Raw genomic sequence first — 21,490 nt, 5'->3', positions numbered from 1 at the left:
CATAAGCTAATTAAACATAAGGGTTTCATTATACTCATTTTTCTGCTTCTCCTTCTACTCGTCTACTTGTTGCAACGACCTGGTCAGGTTCCTTAAAATATTACCTGGCAAGCTATTAGAGCTGCATTTGTATCACGTACGCGAATAGCTTTTGCCCTTGTAACGACAGGCACACGTTCCGGATGTAAAATCGAGCATTGTGTGGTCCTTGCAGCAGCCAGTGCGTCTACAACAAGACTCTACTGGTCCTGTTCTGCTAATTGCAGAGGACGGGTTTTAGCAATCGTCATACAAAAAGTTTGCATTTCCATCGGCATGTTGAAGTGGGTTTTCGTTGACAAATTGCAACTGTACAGGATGGCGGTAAAAGTTTAGTTTTTTCTTCTCCAGTATCATCATCGGAACCAATCGTACAATCAAATAAATATCATATGCCGATAGCCACACAAATCGGTGCAGCCCGTGAGCGTGGTTCACTGGTTGGATACATTGAAAGGATCGCAAAAAAATGTATCTGAACAACAGATTTCTATCGACTCCTACCGAACGCAAAACATTGCCAAACGCAGTCAAATTGGAAGAGAAAAAATCAATCAACATTTTATTCTACAGCACACACGTGTTCAAGCACCCACTGTCGTTCGATTTGGAGCCTGTTCGGGGAAGCTCCCGAACCCGTTGCTGCTACAAATGTACAACCTTCATCAACCAACAATCGCGGCGACCAAAGGCAAACCCCAAAAACAGTGAAGGAATGATACGAACCACTTGCTGTATGCCGATTTTCCCTGTTCCTTCCTGCTGCTTCGTGCTTCGTTCCGGTGTAGTGCAGTTTGTTTGCCGCCAAACGAGGGTCAAACCCCGGCCTGTCCGCCTTAACCGAAATGCATTCTCTGCCGTCTGATAATGGAATTTGTTGCAGCAAAAACATGTTTACACTATCACACAAAACCCCGTTCTTTTCAACAAAAGGCCCCGCGGCGTACAAAAGGATACTTCGCCACATACAAACCACCGACCGTGTTGCACCCTTGCCCTACCCACCCAAACACGCGCGTAGAAAAGCGCTTATCCCCCCGATTGATACGGGTATTGTGTCCGTCCATTACTATCAATCCAATCGTCCCGCGCTCAAACGCTTTTCCATTTTCACCCCGGAACGTTTTTTTCCCCATCGAAATACGAAACACCGAAAATAGTTTGGACACGGAAACCCATTCGCTCTCCAAACATCGCTTCATGGGGAAATGGGGATGGAAAAGAATGAAACCACCACCGCGTGTGTGTCCATTTGTGCGTTTTGTCGATGGGTGTTTCTCACCTTGTTTGATAAATCTATCACCGGTGCAAGGGCAACGACCACTTTCGCCGCTTTCGTACACGACGACGACCTGTGCTGCTGAGGGGTGATTTTGATTTCGAGGGCTTCGATTGAAAATCGAAAATTGAGATTTCTCTAGTGCTGGGCCATACACAGCGGCGCGACATTTGGCCCTTTTGTTGAACCGCAGCTGTATGCCCACACCAACCTGCTGTCCATTCGGTTTGCTCTCATTTTAGTTGAATGATGTGGTTTTCAGAATACAGTAAAACATATTTACCAGGTCCCATATTCCATTCGTTTTATCAGACAAATTCACTGGCACACCTGCACCATGATAAAAAGTTGGATATAACCTGATTTTCTGTGCACTTTAGCCGGTGCAACATGAACATATTTGAGCTACTGACTTTGCGGATGAATGCAACAAACACACCCCTCCTCCCCAATTGCACACAAACAGCATCTACAATTCAAAGTTAATAACAGGACCTACTTCTTCATGGTGCACCATCTCCATGCTGAAGCATCGAAGGTTCCCTTCTTAACATCAAACCAACCTGGCCATTCTGCCCCGAAAAAACAACATCCGGAACGGGGAAAGTGTTGATCTTTCGGTGCAGTGAGAGACAGATTTCGACATCGGATCATTGCGATGTGGTTCGAAAGTTCGGCCAAAGCCAATGACTCTCACACCACACACACCACCACCACCACCATCAACCCGCACCAACAGCATCATCTAAAGCTGACCTTTCTAACGAGGCTCTTCCGCCACTGTTTCTCGGGCCCGGCGCGCCACCGGCAGTAGAATGCGAACCATCATCAAAAGAAGAATTCCCAAACAACAAACAACCAAAAAAGCTGCAAAGGGAGTGTAAGTGGAAATCGCTTCGGTTTGGGGCTCCGGCAAGCAATTCACCGGAGAGTTGTCGATAGCAGGCGAAGTTGTTTGCTGGCCGACTGCAACGAGCAGCAGCTTAAACAGTAGAGTCTTTGCCCTTCTCCAAACCGGTGCGAGATCGTTTGTGTGGCGCTCCCTTAGATGAGAATCACACAATGCAATGCGGTTCCAGGAGCTACAGCACCTTTGGCCTGTGGTCTTTTCCAATTCATCAACGAGTCCCTTCTTCCCCATTGCCATAGGGAAAATCAGGTAAGGCGTGCGGTGAAAGTACCAACAAAAACAATCCTGTTTCCTGTGCAATCGTTCGCTTTACAGACCGTGAACAGAGGAGTTGATGTGCCCGAGGAGGAAACCACATTCGACCAAGCAGAGACTGACGCTTTTCCCATCCTACCTTACATCCCCAGAGTTATCATCTTCACCGTACCGTTTCCGCTGTCGGAAAGATAACACACATGCCTCAGGTTGTGTTACACACTCACACACACACACACACACACAAACGCACGTTCCTGTTGCAGACGATGTGAAAATCTTTTGCCGAAAAATTCCAACACATCACAAACAACCGACCCCGTTAAGGCGAGCGCTTAACGTACGTTGCGTGAAGTGTGTGTTGGACGGTAAAGAGCGTTATCCGTGTTTTTTTTCTCCTAATCCCACACTGAGGTAATTCAACTTCAACACCGGTGACTGTCTGACGAGACCGAGCAAAAGGAGCAAAAGGAGACGCCTTGTCGCCCACGTAACAAGAAGAACTTTTACACGCAAGACAACGGTGCAGAAGGTGGGAAAATTCGGAAAAAAATGGACGAAAGAAAAAAAAATCTCAAAACGACTCGCCACAAGGATAAAAAAAAAAACGAAAGTTGTACGTAAAGCAACAGCCTAGCGTACGGTTTAGAGACGCAGACACATAAACAAATGCTTTTTTTGTTCCTCTACACTGCCAGAAGAGCGCTTGGAAAACTTTTGAGGACAGTTTTTTTTCCCCTGTGGGACTGTGAATCCTATTGCCCAATTTTGGGACGGTTCATTTTCCTTCCTTCTCCACCTTGTCATCACTCGTTCTACGTCTGACAGTAAAAGCTGACCAAAGTCTACGTCCGTTTAATTTTCCGTCAGCGCAGCGAGCTCAGTGCAAATTGCTGTCAGATTTTTTGGACGGTGGTACTTCTTTTGTTTTTTTTTTGTTTTCAGGAAGCTTACCCCTCGTCTACCGACGGCTAAACACTATACACACACCTCGGTATTTGCTGGTCGTTGGTAGACGGTGGGGTAGTAATAGGATTTGCACCCAAAACCCCCATCAGTTATATTTCACACCATCAGCAACACACTATTATTCCTGCTGATGGTTCTGGCCGGAAGATACGACAACACCAAAACCAACCGCGGGCGCGCGCAAGAGGCCAGAGATCGGTGCCGGGAGATATGCAAAACTCGCCGCCAGGCAAGTAAAGCAACAAGAAAGGCGAGTTGTATGTGTTCATGCACCGCCTACAACACTTACAGCGCTGTCTAACATCACATGCCACCACGACGCTCGCAGGGAAGCTCGTTCGTCCCTACTGTGAGGTCCTGCCGTTGGGCACAATCTATCTTCCAGCTTTTTGGCGCTTGGTTGGTGCAGCACTCCGCAATAAATACGTGAAATCTCGGAGGCACACGCACCCCGACAACCAGCAGTAATGAAACGCACCAAGAGAGATTGGAGCGTATTTGCATTTGATAGACGACTCTAGGCGGCGCTCTCTCTCTCTCTCGCCACCGCAATCGCTGTGCTGGTGAAGATGACGTTGACGACGGACGCCCGACAGGACCATATCGTCGCTGTTGAGAGAGCGATACGGATGCGGGAGGTGGAAGGGAATTTATTAGGTGTTTTGTGGCGTAGCATCAGTGTCCGCTTCAGTGTTTTAGCGACCGTAAATCATTAGCGCACTGTGTGGGTGAGGAGTTTGTTCTTTGGTTTTTACTTTCATCCGGTGGAAACGCTGAAACATCTGGTTCGAAACCGTTTCGCTGCACATTCCGGCACGGATGAGATGTGCAGGAATTTTGACAAATTGTAATGTTTTCCGTTGCTTCTCCCGTTCAGTAGGTTTAGGAAACAGGTGACACCACGCTTTCTCTTTCTCATGTAATAGTATAGTGCTGACAGATGAATGACTTGTTTTACAACCCCATCGCGTTTAGAATGATTAACATAGTAACAACAAGTAAGATTGTAATAAATAATTGTATTATTAATCGATGAAAGCATTCTCTAGAACTCATCGCTACTAAAGAACGCTGCTCAGACTGCTTGATGATGTTGGGGGATATCGGGATAAATGGACAAGTGCACTGATTACGTTAATTCATGTTTAAAATAAAGATTGATATTCACAAGACCTCTATTGCGTTGTCGGCTTCACACCGTGGCATCGTATTAGACCCATTTTCTCTTCCGCTACCCAGTAAAGCTTAACAAAAACCGTAAAATGCAAATACAAAATGAAATCATCGATAGACACATCAACTGTCAGGGGGGGCAAAAGTAGGCAAGAGTCATTTTCTGCAGTTTTGTTTTGATCTTACTCCCACAGCCCTTTCGTGCAATACAATACATTGTGCTGTGATGCACACTAAAATGTGCGGAATCATGCATCAAGCTCATGTAGACCGTTTTTTTCCACTCGTTGCAGAAATAAAATACCGGCTAGGGATGTTTTTTTGTGTGTGATTGTGCCGTCCCCAGTTGACAGCTTCATGTTTCATCACGCACAGCGTGGCTTGTAATTGAAGGGAAAATGCCGTAAAGCAATTAATATCCCTGGACGGATCGGTTGTGCGCAGGAGGTCCTTTATGCATATGAGTGTATGTGGGTGAGTGTGTGTATGTGTGTCCCTGTACGGGAATGTGCGTTGAAGAGCGCTTCTGTAACATACAACAAGACCACATACAAAAAAAAATCAATAAAGGAATAGCTTTTGCAGAGGGCACAAAGGAGAGGTGCTCCAGTGCACAAATAATAATAAAAAACCATCGAACGCCTATGCTGCGTAAAACACTATCACGAGGATATTAATTTCAATTTGCAAAATCGTTCATCTTCACGTAGTAGGCGGCCCACCGAATGCTGATAGTGTGTGGCTTCTGTGCATCCTTCCCCTGGGAAGAAGTGATACAACATATTGGAACTCATCATTGCCATGCTGCCCGCCCGAGCATCGAATTCTGCCGCGGGTGGACACCGGTGGCGGTTCGTGACATTTCGACCCCGCCGTGTCCCTGTGTTGCTTTCATTATTAAGCTTTTACTATCGTTTATTAATTTGACAACGATGACGACGACGTTACACAGAACAGACAGGGTAAGTGCCGCCTGACAGCGGCGTACCCGTCGCCACACGCTATATATAATTTGGCAGCATTAACACACAAAGAAAAAAACAACGCGTTGGACATAACTTTGCATTATTTAAAAATGCACCATCAATAAACATTTTCCGCTGAACGACCCGGGAGGATCCCCGGGGTTGGTGGATGGAGACACAAAGTAACCGAGTGCACACACACACACACACACGCACACGTATTATGCATTTATCGATCGAGACCGGGGCAGCTCATCGCTTCCACTCTCAACACTGGCCGTTTAATTTTTGGTTTTGCTCTCGCTGTTTCGGCCCATTTCGAGGCAGCAGCAGCAGCCCCGCGAACGGATGACATTTTGGCACGCCAAACTTTTCGGACAATAATTCACACAGAAAAAGTCTACTTTTTAACCTGCCGACAGGGAAGGACCGGGTAGTAGAGGGATGGGGCAATAGGTTGGTAATAATAAATCATGTTTAACCCGAAAACCGGTAATTTATATACATATTCATGCAAGAAGCCCGCGCTACACGCGCACTATAATTGATAATTACGGCGAATTATGCATGCAGAATCGCTCGCCAATGTGTCAATACGGAAGGTTCAGTGCAGCGGAAGTGGAAAAGTATGTGTGTAAAATGTTATAAAAAAACATGGAAATCTCGGGAGTGAGTGTCTTTCGTGGTAAAAAATCTTATTCGCTTCATTTATGATAAATAACAATTGCATTCGAAACTATTACTACAGCGGTAATGCAGATGTCATTTTTCATTCATTAAAATTGCTTTTTACATTGTTTTTGAACTTGCCAAGAACTTGCTGATTTATTGAAGCACGACATCTAATTAAAATGATAATTAAGTAAACAGATTATATTGAGTAAATAAGCTTTCATATATTCTTGCGAAATCTATATGTTTTAGCTAGCAAAATAAAAAGGCTGTTAAAAATAGTACAGAATCGTTCTTTTGAATTCGATAATTTACAATGCTGAACTTATCCTACTGTGGACTAATTTTCTTCCACTACATATTCATGACATTACAAACACGTAAAATTGCAATTTACGATACGATTTTCACAGTACACAGCTCTCCACTGTATGTGCATGGGACAGTAATGCCCTCCGGGGAGGGTGGCCGGTCATCACCGCTGACTCGTAAACGTCTAGACGGGTTTCCTCCCAACTGATCCTAATGCTTCTCTCCCCTCACGTCCAAAGGGTGCATGGACATACATGCGCAATTAAAGCGAACCCATTTCCGTATCACACTGGTTACTCCTTCTCAATCACCAACACACACAAACATATGCTATGAGCAGGGAGTGACACAAAGCGCATGAAATGGTGCACGGACTGACCGTGTCGTATCGCGGATTTACTAACCAACCTGGATGAACACGACGACTATCGCTTATTGCCTTCGATTTATCTCCATTCGCAGGATCGATACAGCCTCGAATATCAAAAGGGGTATTGGAAATCAGTATCATCAAACCCAGTGGCAGGAAGGATAATAGTGTATCCTTTAGACATACATTTGTCACACCTAGACGAAGAGGGTTACACTGCAGTCGTCGTGCCCGTGGATTACATGACGGACAGGACAAGCTAACTCGCACCCGCACTGCTGATAAGGGATCACCCGTAGCGACAGCAAATCCAATCATTCCAAGCTAATAATTCAATTTCTTCACATCACAAACGAATCTTGCAAACGAATCTTCGGCCCAATGATACAATACATGCCCTGAAATCAAACCTTCCAGCGTTGGTGGTCCGGAATTCCGTCCGGAAAATCCGTTACGATTGCAGCCAAAACATTAAGCTTCACGCACCGAACAAACGATGATGGTGAGGCTCACAACGATGCCTTTCGCGAAGCATTTGAAGCTTCGATTTATTGGCTAACCGAAAGCACTTCTAAAGCATCCTTGTGCAGTGGATCCTTTCTGTTTCTTCGTTCGAAACGCTGAGATTGGGCTGGAGATAATGACAAACCCTGGGACGGATAGGAGCGCAGTTCGGCCGACTGGAGTGATTGTAGCAATCAATTTAAATCTAATTTTCCAGCACTATGGATGCATCCCAGCACATCCACGCACACATGCGATTTCATCGTAGTTGCGTCACCGATGGAATGCAAGGGCGAGAGATGCCCATCAGGCAGCAACGGAACCGGCTGTTCTGACTGGTCGGTCACGCATAAATTTATCCTAACCCAATCCCAACCCCAACCACCCTAACTGAAGCGATGGTCTCGGACTAGATCCTTCCCCGGATGGACGACACAGGAAGCGCGTATTCTCTCTCTCTCTCCCTATCTCTATTCCCTCATGCATTCACGGTTGAGGAAGTATTTGAACATCACCTGCAGCGGGATGCAGCGCATCTTTCGATCGACCGGTGGATGAATAATCATCACACGTTGTGCACTGGTAGCGAGGGGGACATATGCAAAAGCATCACAACCGTCACGTACTATTTACCTGCGCGCAGACGATCGAACCTGTCACCCAGCGGATGTACTTTCCCTCTCTCGCCGTTACGGTTCCGGCTGGACCAGTCGGATAAAGCTAAGACGAAAACCAGCACGTCTTGTTCTTAGCGAATACCGCACGTCTTGGCGATTAAACACTTTACACCTTGGTCAAGCTCGGGAAAGTGCATATTAAGTCGTACATCGAACGGTTTGGCCCGACTGAACGAACGCACCGCACCAAGTTTATATGGAGTGTAATCTACTTTATTGAATTAATGTATGTGATTGGTTATTTGCGGAACTTGCTTGGCTTGGTGACTGAAACTCTCTCAGAATACCGATGGAATGGTTCGAATGCAACAGGTTCTTCTCATCGACACACGAAATAGGCAACATTAGAAAGAAGTAACAGTTCGATTGCTTGTCGAAAGTCTGAGGGACTCAATGTTGAGTTCATTGAGCTAAAATTAATTAATTCAAAACAATAAAATCGCAACACAGTTCCAACAATGTCAAATTCATTATTATTCAAGAGTAGGCGTAGTTATCATAGCTCGGCAGTGACAATGATAATATATCCTTCCAAACTTAGTTTTGCCAGACCACCCCCGGACCCCGGTGTTTCCGGTTCGCATTACAGTTCATTAACGAGCGCGAGAGAGCATTGATATCGTTTATTCTGACGCGCCAATTCGAAATGCACCAACCAAACACAGTCACGCTTGGTTCTAAAATCATATGCATAATTAAATAATCGAACTCCCTCCTCTCTTCCCTAGCGAATGTGTTGTGTGTTTGAGCCCGGAATTAGCGTTCACCTGCTTCCTTGCCCCAAACACTCCTCCTCCTCGTGCTGGCGTGCGGCGGTTGAAGTATGTGACTATTTTACGCTCAGTTTAAGCGCAGGGGGCGCCTAATAATCGTTTGACCGAAGCAGCAGAAAGGCAAATTAACGCGTGTCATTGGTTAGATACGTTTTGCGCGTTTGTAAATAATTTGGGCGTGAGGGGAGAATAGAACACACCCAAACAAAGATGTTCTTTGAGCAATGGTATAACGAAGACGAAATGCCCATTGCATCGCTTTCCGTATCAATTTATCTGTGTTGAAGTTGAGATAAACGAGTATTTAAAAGAAATTAACATACTATAGGTGCTCTTTGGAGGCCACCCACGATTATGATCCGATTCCGACTATTGTTATTCCGATTCCGACTCCGAAAATCAGAATCACTAGTCCCGCCCAGAGTCAGAGTCGTCCAGAGCCGCCAGGAATCATCCGGAGTAGTCCGGAGTCGTCTGGAGTCATCCGGAGTCGTTTGGAATCATTCGGAGTCGTTTGGAGTCCTGAAGTCGTCCAAAGTCGTCCAGAGTCGTCCGGAGTAACCTGGAGTCGTCTAGATTCGCCCAGAGTCGTCCGAAGTCGTCCAGAGTCTTCCAAAGTCGTCCAGAGTTGTCCGAAGTCGTCCAGAGTCGTTCGGAGTCATCTCTGGTCGTCCGGAGTCGTCCGAAGTCGTCTGGAGTCATCCGGAGTCGTCCGAAGTTGGAGTCATCCGAGGTCGGAGTCGTCCAAAGTCTCCGGAGTCGGAGTCTGCCGTAGGCATTTCACTTCGCGGAGTGTTTCACTCTGTCCCTTTGCGCTTGCACTTCTTTAACATATTTCGGGCGACTCCGAGCGACTCCGAATGACTACGGATAATGAAGAGCGGACCTACCTTCCGGAGTCGATTTCAAAATTTTCGTAGTCAGATTGGAGATTTTTGTCCAACTTTGACCATCGCTAATTTCAATGACAGTTTGAAACATATTGCAACTTAACAATGATGCATCAAAAACATCAAATAAACCTTCTACACCTCTGCCCCCTCTAAAAATACTATCCAAATTGTGCAGTAGTAGACCTTGGAAGTCAACAGCTTCACACGAAGCGAGTAAAAGTGTCCACCGAATATAGCACACACTTTCTTTTTCACCGTTTGCCGCTTTACCACCCCAAAACGGGTACACAAGAAACCATCAAAACACGCCGTCCACCTTCCCTTCGCTCCTGTCCCCCCGCCGGCCAAAGCGCGGTGTGTATCGAACGGTGCGCGATAAAAATTATGTCCCTACCTACACTTCCGAGTGAAAGTATCTCTTGCTAACACAGATGCTAGCAGCCACACACACACACATGCAACATACATGTGACCGTTCACCACTGTGGCGTGCGTGTGTCTTTGCGTGTGTATTGCGTGGCGTATAGCAACGGATGATGGCTGTGTTCCGGATTTATAAGCGAACGAACGAGGAAAACTGAAACCAGTGTAGGGAGCAAGCTCACAACAAAAAAAAACCTAGCACGACGACCGGTTTGCTTGTTGGGGCCTGTGGCATGCGCAACAAACAAACAAACAAACACGCCAAACCCCGGACGCACAACAAGTGGTCCCACCCGGGAACGGCTATACACCAACCCTGCACCAGAACACAAGCAATAGCCTGCTGCATTTGGAATTGCATTATAGGGGGAGTAATGTTGGGATGAGCTTTTTGCCTGTTTTTTTTGTCAACTATATTGATACTGTTATATATAATGGATATTTGTACCGAAATAACTGCATTCTTTTCTACCCCTTTTGTAGGAGCCCTTTGTAACACACGCCACACTCGAAAGAATGACATCAAATCATTAAGAACCACGCTTTAAGAATCACACATCTTCGTGCAGGCGCTAGCAGAAGATGCTTGCAGGCTTAAACTTTACTCTTCCTTAGGAAACAAAGAGGAAATCGAAAAGAATCGCCCTCGTTCAAAGAAAAGGCGAAGAAACAAAATCCTGGCAAAATTGCAAAAGAAAAAAAAACCCCGATAAAAGACGTAGTAAAAGTATGCTTCGGTAAAGGGCGCGGGGGGAAGAGCCCGGACGCGGCAAGATAAAGTAAGCCCACGGACACGTTTCACACCTCGTCCCCACTCAGCTCGGGATCCCACCCACCGTCACAACCTCGTCTTAAGTCTCGTGTCGTGTTGTCAGTGTGCTGCCGCTGGCGCGGTTTTCTTTTGCGTCCTTGAGGCATACCATCCTCGCTCTACCCCCTCCTCTCCCTGGGTCTGCGTGGAAAGGGAGGCAGCGAAAAACGAAACCATGAATGAAACACACGTCCCAACATCCCTCCAGCTCCTTGCGACTTACTACTACTACTAGCGCGGCGCGGCCTTCGTTACGCCAGCAGCAGCACACAACCAGCTGGTGTGGTAGAGTAGGTACACGCCGCCATTCAATGTAAGTCGGAAGCAAAAAGTAGTACCCTTCTTCCGACACACACACACACACTCATACCGCTGCTGTTTCCCATCGACCCCCAGCAAAAACTCAGCGGGGCGCGCCGGAGCAAACCTTCTTGGGCGTGGAATGTGCCTTCACGCGCGAGATTCCGGAAACGATTTGCTGCGCTCTACGAGCAGGGTAATGTGGGTCAGAGATTTTTATCACTTTGGCAACTTTACCGTCGCCGCCGCCGCCGCCGCTGGGTCTATACAACAACGGGAGCCTTTACAGTGTTCGTGCCGGTGGTGACATTACGACCGGGAAGTACCGAGGGCAACTGGAGCGCGTAAGAAGTTTTATTCCATCAGCATCAAAGGAGGGTTTTGTAGTAGCAAATTGATCCCAATCATGCACGCAACAATAATCACCCAATTCTAGAAAGAAAGTCCCCAAACAAGTGTATTATTGTTTCCAGAAGTAAAAACAAAGGGGTTTAAATTGTAGCAACCACAGTCTCTTCTGCCGGCTTTGACACTTGCTGACAAAATGCAAAAAAATGAGGGCAACAACCACTCGACGATTTCAGCTGTTCATAATCCTTAACTTATTCACTGTCAAGGACTGTCCCTTTTACCACCAAAAGGGCACACACGCACACACACACCATCGACAGCTCGCGCGGGAGCGTGTTGGGATAGGTCAGCCGGAAGAAAACACTCGTAAATGGTGTATCTCGTAAATGGTCCGCGCCCCACTGCTGCCGAAACTTCACCCAAACACTTATCCCCTAACCTAACACACGCTATAAAAGTGGGAGGGGGGAAGGGACAACGAGACCTGCCTCTCCTTTTGCAGTCAAAACAGAACCCACGCCGCACGCACCTGCCCGAAGGGGGGGGGACGTGTTACTGAAACACGGCCAAACAAAAAACGGGCGCTGTTGTTTGGCGTGCTGCTGCGGCGCTATGTTATTTATGCAACAATGTTCACAACACACAATCCCAACCATCGTGTAACATGGTGGTGGTGCTATCTGTAAAAAACCCGCACCACAAACCTGCACGCTGAGCCGGCTGGAAAACAAAAAATAAGTTCTTTTTTTTTTGGAAAAGTAATAACACAGCTACAACAGTTCTACCGGTTGTCAAGCGCTTACGTGCGAGGGGAAAAGAAATGGCACAAAAAAAAAGTTGCTTTTTGGTACACAAGCTCATTGAAGAGCTACACTGTGCGTGCATGAGAATTGATTTACATAGCCAAATATATGCGTTATAACTGAATTAGGAGCAATGGTTTACGATTGCTTGCACAGACATGTAATTGCTAGTGAGAATAGAGACTTGCAATCATGCAATTATATCGCTCAATCATTCAATTATAATTTTATTATATTTCATTCTTTTTTCTTTGCTAAAGGAACGCTATTTTTTTACTTGTTAAACATATTTTGATCGTAAGTAAGTAATTGAAAGACTCTAGAATAAACATAAAATTGATAATTATATACAACATTTAGAAAAACAGAGAAACGTATAACTACAGGCGTCCCCCGAGTTACGACCTCCTCGAGTTACGACGATTCGCAGATACGACGATTTTGATTTTGACAGTTAAAAGTTGTCATTGAGAAGAAATTAATGTATTTTTTGAATTTCTAGGCTGATAACCGTTATAGACACATTTCCAAAGATTCCACAACTCCCCGGTCTTGAATATCTATATTATGTAAACGGCTTTTGGAGGAAAATTAATACATTATAGTACATTACTTTTTTTTAGGCCGTTCACAAGGACAGAGGAGGCGTGGTAGGCCCAAATTGAGGTGGCAAGATGGCGTGGAGGCGTCCGCCATTAAGGCCGGGATAACGGACTGGCAGACGAAGGCGCGAGACCGTGAGCGGTTTCGGACACTCCTGAGGCAGGCCAAGACCGCAAAGCGGTTGTAGCGCCGGATAAGTAAGTAAGTAACATTACTTTAAATAAAGTACACAATTTCATAGATTCCGACTCTTCAATTTCAGTTATAAACTTTATATTCACAGATATTCGACGTACGACTATTTCGACTTACGCCTTCCTTTGGGACATATTTTCGGTCCCAAATACAGTCGTATCTCGGGGGACACCTGTATGCATAAGAATCAAGTTTCTTTTTACGATTATAAATTGTTATTTGAAAGAACCTGTGAAAATCGTTAATCCAATCGGAAATGTTTTATCAGAGTAAAAATGATCAAGAGCGTCGAAAAAAAACTCAACACTTCAATCTGAACGTTGAAAGCTTGCACAAAATTTCAAATCAGTTTTAACCAAACAAAAATTATGATATTCTGCATGCATTTTACTGCATTGATTCGATCCAAAAATAATTATCGAATGTCACTTCTGTTGTCCCCGTGAATGTTGGTGTGTTGTGTTTGCTTTATTGGCTTTTCTCTGGCCCCGTCAAGCCATTGAACTTGAGCTGAATGCTTGGGCCTGCTCTCTTGTCGGGGTGTGTGAGTGTGTGTGTGTGTGCATATGCGCGGCACTGTCCACCACCCTTTACAAGTTTGAAGATATTTTTCGCCCGGTTTTGCGCGGCCCACCGCCACTAAACAAGTGGCCCAGAAAAGAATTGGCCACCGTACCTACTAGCACGCTAGGCTGGGGATTTCCCCGCTTGTTTTGGCGCACGCATTGACCCCGTGTTGTCGTCCGCCGTCACACATTGACCAGCCCTCCCACTGTGACGGAGGTGTGTGACTGTGTGCAGCACATGGCCGCATCACGAGCGTAATTGGCACACACCATGAGAAGCAAGCTACATATTTTTAGCATTTTAATTTAGCAAAATTACATCTCCTCCCCCCTAGAGGGATGACAGAGAGAGAGAGAGAGAGAGAGAGAGAGAGAAAGAAAGAGAAAGAGAGATAGAGAGAGAAGCCTTCACCGAAGAGTAAAAAGACTTTCTTTTCGTGCCGGAGAGGGAGATAGAATTTTTTAGGCGCACAGTTTGTTAAACCAAGCTTGAATTGTTTCTTTTCAAATTGGTTTCTTATAAGCCAGCAGGAAGTAATTCATTTAAAAAGTACAAACTGCCGCACGAACAAAAAAAAACATGCGTAGCCAAATCGAAGCACACAAATGCTACGAACAACACGCGACATAAGATCGTCGTCGATCATTACTAAAAAAAAAAACAGTCAAGACAACTCCCACCACAGCGCACGCAACCACAGCACAGACGACAACGACGTCGTGAAATGTGACAAATTCTAATTTTGTGCGTATTTCATTTGGCCACTTGAGCAAGAGACATCGACTTCTTCCTCTCAGCTTCCTCGGCACCGACGTAACGCTGTGTTTTTACGGTCGTTTCGGCGGCGATTTTTATGCTTCTCGGTACGCTTGTTTAACGTTATTTGTCGAACCATTTGGCACCCCCCTCCACCCGATGGCTGGTGCATTCCGTGCGTGGGCACGCAAACACACACACACACATACACACACACACAGCCAGGGGGAAGAAAACCCCATCAACCGACAGCGATTAAGCGAAAGATTGACGTCACACAGAGAGCTGGGTCGGGGTGGCGGCACGCGGTTTATCGAAAGAGCAAAAGAAGTGTTCGCTGCCACGCTGCCACCAGAGCGTTTCGGCTGTGTGTCTTAGAACGCGGTGGCAACAATTTCTGCGACACTTTCCCACCGAAGACGGCTCGGGAACATTATCTCTCGGTCGGCGACGACCCGGTGGGCGGCTTAGCTCACAAAATAGTACGACCAACATTTGGGTCAGTTTTATTGTGTGTCTCAAGCATCCCGGGGGGAAGGCTGACACATGCACACTCACAAGATGATGTGGTGAATGTTTTTTGCTCTCATTGTGCATACCTTTAGCGCACTCATTCTTTTTTAGCCGCCAGCTGCAAGAAAGGGTTCGGCTTTTTTTTTTAAACAAAAAATAAACTAATCCCAGCTGCAACGGTTAATGGCCTTTATCCCATCTTCATTGCGGGTTCATCAGCACCGGAAGCATTGCTATCATGCAACAGTTTATGCTAGAGAAGCTTATTAGGTGACAAGTAACGATCTGCTGCGATCGCCACTAAACGGCATCGAAATGCCTTTGCACTAGCTTTGTCTAAAAAAAAAAGGGAAAAAAGCAGAGCAGAGGCGAAAGCAAGTAACTGCAGGAAACTACCACTACTGCGACGATTGCCTGTACAAACAAAGAATAAATCGCTTTTCGACACTGTTCGACCATTCGGGGTTTCTCGCTTAGCTGCTCTTGCTGCGCTGGTGACATTTTAACGAGGGGATGAAAGCAACGCCCCGGGAGGAAACAGCCACTTCTACACGGTGGTGCAAACGGGGACTGAAATCTTTGCCACTTTCCTCCCCAAACCCATCTTAGTGCCTCCCAAATTATGCTCGACGACCAGACACAACATGCACGCGCGCGGCGGCGGAGCACGTTTTCCCACGGCCCTTAATGTGTCGACGAGCGTGCGCAGGAAGAAGGGATTGGGGGGTTTCCGCTTTCGCATACTGCACATCATCATACACACACACAAGCACACAAACGACATGTTGTGGATCGGAGGAGCATCGTTTGTTTTGCCAGGGGATTGTTTATGTTATGTGCAGTGCGGGTTGATGTTGATTAATTAGCAGGAAATTGATATGTAGGATTTTAGTACCATTCAAGTACTAAATGAAATAAATTTTGTATGTAACAACAAACCATTAAAAACGATAGCAAATACAACTACAATCAGCAGCAGACTATTTAACAAAAAACTGTTTTTTTTTAATCTTTTTACATCAGTTTTATCGGTTATAATTTTGCTTGCTAAGGCTTTCGGGATCAACAGGCGCTCCTCGCTGGGCCATTGTTTGTTTGTGCGAGCGCATGGCAATGAATTCTTCATCAAAACTCACTCAGCAAAAACAAAACGATTTTCATACGTCTGTGGGATCAATCTGTTGAATTCCTGTGCGACTGTGTTGATGGTAACGATTCTGTGTTTACTTCAAGCCAACTTTTTAAAACAAACATTGGAAACAAACGAAGGTCTTTGCTTTTTAAAGACAGCATCATGAATGATCTAAATATACAATCCAATCAATGAATGAACAGCACAAGGAACACCTTTTGGATATTCTGGACTGCCCTAGCTTGCTGTCACGTTGAGCATTCTAACCTAAATAATCGGTATATTGGGAGAATATAGCGGTGAAGGGACGATGGAATAAAAATTAAAAAAAAAGACTAAAAACACATTTTCATAAACACTGTTCGGCAGGTTCAAATATATGTAAAACTAATGAGAGCGTTGTGTAATGAACGCTTGTTACAATCATGTTTGTTTTCCAGTGCTATGCTGTAATTGTTTTTACCGACGTGTGTTAAGTATCATTTAATGGAGCTTGTGGCTCACCATGATCGACGATAATGGCCCAAATGTCGAGTTTTTATTTGCCAAAACAACATTAATGCGTTGTTTTCTTTCCATCCTTCACTGACGATCGCTGTCCAATGGATCGGCTGGGTTTGTCGTTTGTTTGTGTCAATAATTTGAGGCATAATAAATAAATGCAACATTTATCTAACAAAATAAATCTCATTAAATTGATAAAATGTCAAACAGCAACGTTCTACTGTCCACCGTGAAACACTTGCATATTCTAATAACGCTTTCAATCATTTACCAAAGCACAGTAGAGCAACGTGCGACTCACGGTATGGATTACAATTTTTTTTCTAACGTGAATGCAGACACGACAAAGAAAACACCGCGAGAAGCAGAAGCAAGACTGGGTGAGCCAGCAGTGAGAGAGTTTCCCGTGTCGCTGCTCACTATGATTCTCAACAATGCACGCACACTGCCGCGCGCCACACGACAAGCGCCACACAAAGAGTTCACCAACACACGCGCGCAAACGCATACACCACACGTACACACACACACACTCACACACACCGTACACACGGGTCAGGTCCCCGTCGTCACTGATTTGTTGGGACGAAGGAATTGGGCGCACACGCACAGATTTTTTGCTCGATCCATCATCATCCTTGCTTTAACTGGGCGCGCACCAATTCTCACCCGGCGATTTGAGACCATCATTTTTACGTTTACGTTGAAGGAAGTGTGTGAAATCGGGATACAGAGGGGATACATATTCGAGGAGGCGGGAGCGGGTTTAGTGAAAGCAATAATACAAAAAAAGAGGAAACTGATTTTCACCTTGCTGCTCACCTGGCTTGTCCAATGACTGCCGACGATTCATTGGCAAACGGAAGTCGACGCGTGGACGCGAAAGGCGCAGTGACCGCGGTTCTGCCCTGCACTCACGGGACAAAACACGGCCACGAACGTAATCACTGCACACGTACACAACTAATATTCACAACCATTTCGGCACACGCACTTTACACACACACACACACGGACGCACGAGCGCACGAGCGCGCACGCACACACACACAAACACAGGCTTACACGTACGACACACACACACACTCGCTCACGCGTACACGGCGGATCCGCACTTTTGCCCGTGGCCGCTTCCTCGCTTACGCCAGTGCACTGTATCCAGGCTCAATTTGGGCGAGCGTGAGCGAGACAGAAGGGGACTGTGCTGGGCAGCAGACAACACACAGGGTGAGGAATTGTTTTGCCGCCGTTTGCTACGATCGGAAGAGAAAAAAGCTGGAACCACTCGCCTTTTTCAGTGCACGATGCTACCGGATCCCGGGATCGAAGCTTTTCCTTTACACGAAACACGGCACACAATTTTAAAAAAATATTTTCGTCGGTGGTTGTTGCCAGTGACGACTAATGGGGCCAAAAAAAAAACGACCCTCTCCCTTGTGTGCCAGGTAGCAAAGCACGTCTTCACCTTCCCCCGTACACCGCCCGTACGCTCCCACTTCTACACGATGCTGCTGCACGTCGCGCTTCTAGGGCACACACATTTTCCGCACATTTCCACGCCACTTTTCTCGCACTTGTCACGCACGGAACCGGGCTACTGCACTCGCACCAGCTGCCCTGCACCGGGGGCCACTCGCGGGACACACTTTTTGCACGCGCAAGCACCGATAACGCACAAATTTTCGTATTTATTTATCGCTCGCGACGGACGAGGTAAATAAATGGCTGCCTTCGTCGCTAGATTTCACCAACACCAGCGCAGCGCATCCATCACGGCCACCGAAGCCACTGTCCGAAAATGGACGGCGACGGTCAGTGTGGCCAGATTATTTTGGCGGTTTTCGGTAGGCGCATCAACATTTTATCGGTAGTTTTCGGTAGGGGTTTTACATTTTTTCGGTAGTTTTCGGTAGGTTTTGAAGTGTTGAACGGGGAGGGGGAAGGGGTAGATTTGGTTCATAGCAGTCACATAGCGTCTTTCTGAAGTGTTGATCTGAAAATTGTACTAGGGATTCTAACCCAACGAATGATTGAGAAGCATATTTGCTTCTTAACTTTTAGGACTCCCTTTTTTTGGGGCTCCAAGTAGCCGCATAGGACATTGCTAAATCGAATGTGCTGTCAGCAGATATGCCCATTATTTGAATGAATTGGTAAGTGTAATGATAACAAAACAAAAATTAGAGATTGTTTCTACAAATCCTGCATAATTCACTCTTGAATTGATTCCATCGTATGAAAAAATCGCACGCCTTACATTATATGTCAAATCCTAAATAACATTTTACCAGCGCGTCCAATATCAACGCATCTCATGAAGTACATACACGAGTCTTGGTTGTCTCTTTTGAACTTCTGGTTCTGGTTGCTAGTGATTTCCATATGGAGTTTAATGGATTAAGTGATTTGGGAAATGGTTATATGACTGTTTGGTCAGTATTACGACGAGTATTACGAAATCTGGGATTTTCGGAAGGATAAATGAAAAATCGGTAGTTTTACGGGGCTCGTCTGTGAGTCGGTAAGCATATCCAAAATCGGTAGGAATACAGATAAATCGGTATTTCTGGTCACTCTGGCCACGGCTTCGAACGCGGGGTAATTTTTTCGAACTACGAAAATTTCGCAAATAGCACTGCGCCAGGGTATGCAGATTGGACATTTGGGTTTACATTAGCAACATTTAATCCCGTAAAAATATGAAAAGTTAATTAAATACAGTGCGTGACTCTCCGCAAATCGCTTCACGTCTAGTGCTATAAATAAATACTTCACTGATGAAAATATAAATATTTTTCGATTATCACAACGGTTGATTCAAAACAAAATTTAAATTTTCGAACATGGAATTCCGTTTCTACAATCTACATGATTCACAATGAATTCCCAAAAGATCAATAAAACTTTTCATTAGAAGATGAATTGAAAGATGATTTTTATTTTCATAAAGACTATAATCCGATTGGTATCATTCGCATTCGAACAAATGGTGTCCACACAATTGAAAAAAAAACATAACAGAAACGTGTTTTTGCTCGGTTTGGTGTAGTGTAAATAAAACAAAAACATATTATTTTTGTATTTGGAGCTTTTATAGAGCATCTTAAATCACCGACAAACCGACGTGACACTGGCGTTACAAAAGTGTCCCACACGAAAGTACTGTCATTTACCAGTGAGGCGATCACTTCTGTCAAAGTAAGCTCTGTTCACTGCTGCTTCGATGTAAACAACTTTTCTAAATACAAATTGCAAAGGAAGTGTGAGGCACGATTTTGTGAGAATTATTGGACAAAACACCCAGGAAAATCATTTTATAAGTTTCCAGATCAATGCAAAATATGTGAGAAGTACATAAACAATACGTATTGGAATTTGCGAAGAAAAACAAAAAGGGGATATAGCAGTTTCTTCTCTGTGTCAGTGTAGTAAGCGAATCATTATAGAGATGGCGCTAGTGTTTAACGTATTTTCATTTGAAATAAGGAGACAACTTTTGAAGCTCTTTTTGTTCGAAGTGTCACGTCGGTTTGTCGGTGCTTAAATCACCGACAAACCAACGTGACACTGGCGTTACAAAAGTGTCCCACACGAAAGTACTGCCATTTACCAGTGAGGCGATCACTTCTGTCAAAGTAAGCTCTGTTCACTGCTGCTTCGATGTAAACAACTATACTAAATACAAATAGCGAAGGAAAGGCACAGTTTTGCGAGAATTATTGGACAAAACACCCAGGAAAATCATTTTATAAGTTTCCAAATAAATGTAAAAGATGTGAGAAGTACATAAACCAATACGCATTGGAATTTGCGAAGAAAAACAAAAAGGGGATTTAGCAGTTTCTACTCTGTGTCAGTGTAGTAAGCGAATCATTATAGAGATGGCGCTAGTGTTTAACGTATTTTCATTTGAAATAAGGAGACAACTTTTGGAGCTCATTTAGTTTGAAGTGTCACGTCGGTTTGTCGGTGCTTAAATGTCAAATAGAAATTGTCTGTTAGAATACCTGCATTGCAGACTAGTGATGTGCTGTATGGAGTGCACCCACGGCTCCGATCCGACTCCGACTATTGTTAGTTCGTTTCCGACTCCGGCAAAAAGGAACCACTAGATCCGCCCGGAGTCGGAGTCGTTCGGAGTCGTCCGGAGTTGACCGGAGTCGTCCGGAGTCGACGACTCCGAACGACTCCGAACGACTCCGAACGACTCCGACTCCGAACGACTCCGGACGACTCCGGACGACTCCGAACGACTCCGAACGACTCCGAAGACTCCGAACGACTCCGACTCCGGGCGACTCCGGGCGACTCCGGACGACTCCGAATGACTCCGAACGACTCCGAACGACTCCGAACGACTCGGGACGACTCCGACTCCGGGCGACTCCGGACGACTCCGAACGACTCCGACGACTCCGACGACTCCGAACGACTCCGAACGACTCGGGACGACTCCGACTCCGGGCGACTCCGAACGACTCCGAACGACTCCGAACGACTCGGGACGACTCCGACTCCGGGCGACTCCGGACGACTCCGAACGACTCCGACGACTCCGAACGACTCCGAACGACTCCGAACGACTCGGGACGACTCAGACTCCGGGCGACTCCGGACGACTCCGAACGACTCCGACGACTCCGAACGACTCCGAACGACTCCGGACGACTCCGACTCTGGGCGACTCCGGACGACTCCGAACGACTCCGAACGGCTCCGGATAACTCCGGATGACTCCAAC

General features: G+C 45.8%; 1 protein-coding gene across 3 annotated transcripts in view; it reads right to left on the bottom strand.

The window, feature by feature from the left end:
- Nucleotides 1-18,538, bottom strand: part of LOC5667626 (mucin-5AC) — a 45,809-nt gene extending 27,271 nt beyond the window's left edge. Inside the window, exon 1 of one of the 3 annotated variants that reach the window (XM_061649109.1) lies at nt 17,572-18,538. In XM_061649109.1, coding sequence (XP_061505093.1) covers nt 17,572-17,602 — 31 coding nt within the window. In that variant the 5' untranslated portion in view covers nt 17,603-18,538. Of the gene's footprint in view, nt 1-17,559 lie in introns of all 3 variants that reach the window. The other 2 variants (XM_061649108.1, XM_061649113.1) reach the window with 2 other exon arrangements.
- Between the last annotated feature and the right edge of the window lie 2,952 nt (nt 18,539-21,490).

This window comes from Anopheles gambiae, chromosome 2 (genome assembly GCF_943734735.2).
Source record: "Anopheles gambiae chromosome 2, idAnoGambNW_F1_1, whole genome shotgun sequence".
NCBI classification, from domain to species: domain Eukaryota; kingdom Metazoa; phylum Arthropoda; class Insecta; order Diptera; family Culicidae; genus Anopheles; species Anopheles gambiae.
Note: the sequence above shows the minus strand (reverse complement) of the source record. Positions and strands in the feature narration are given on the sequence as shown.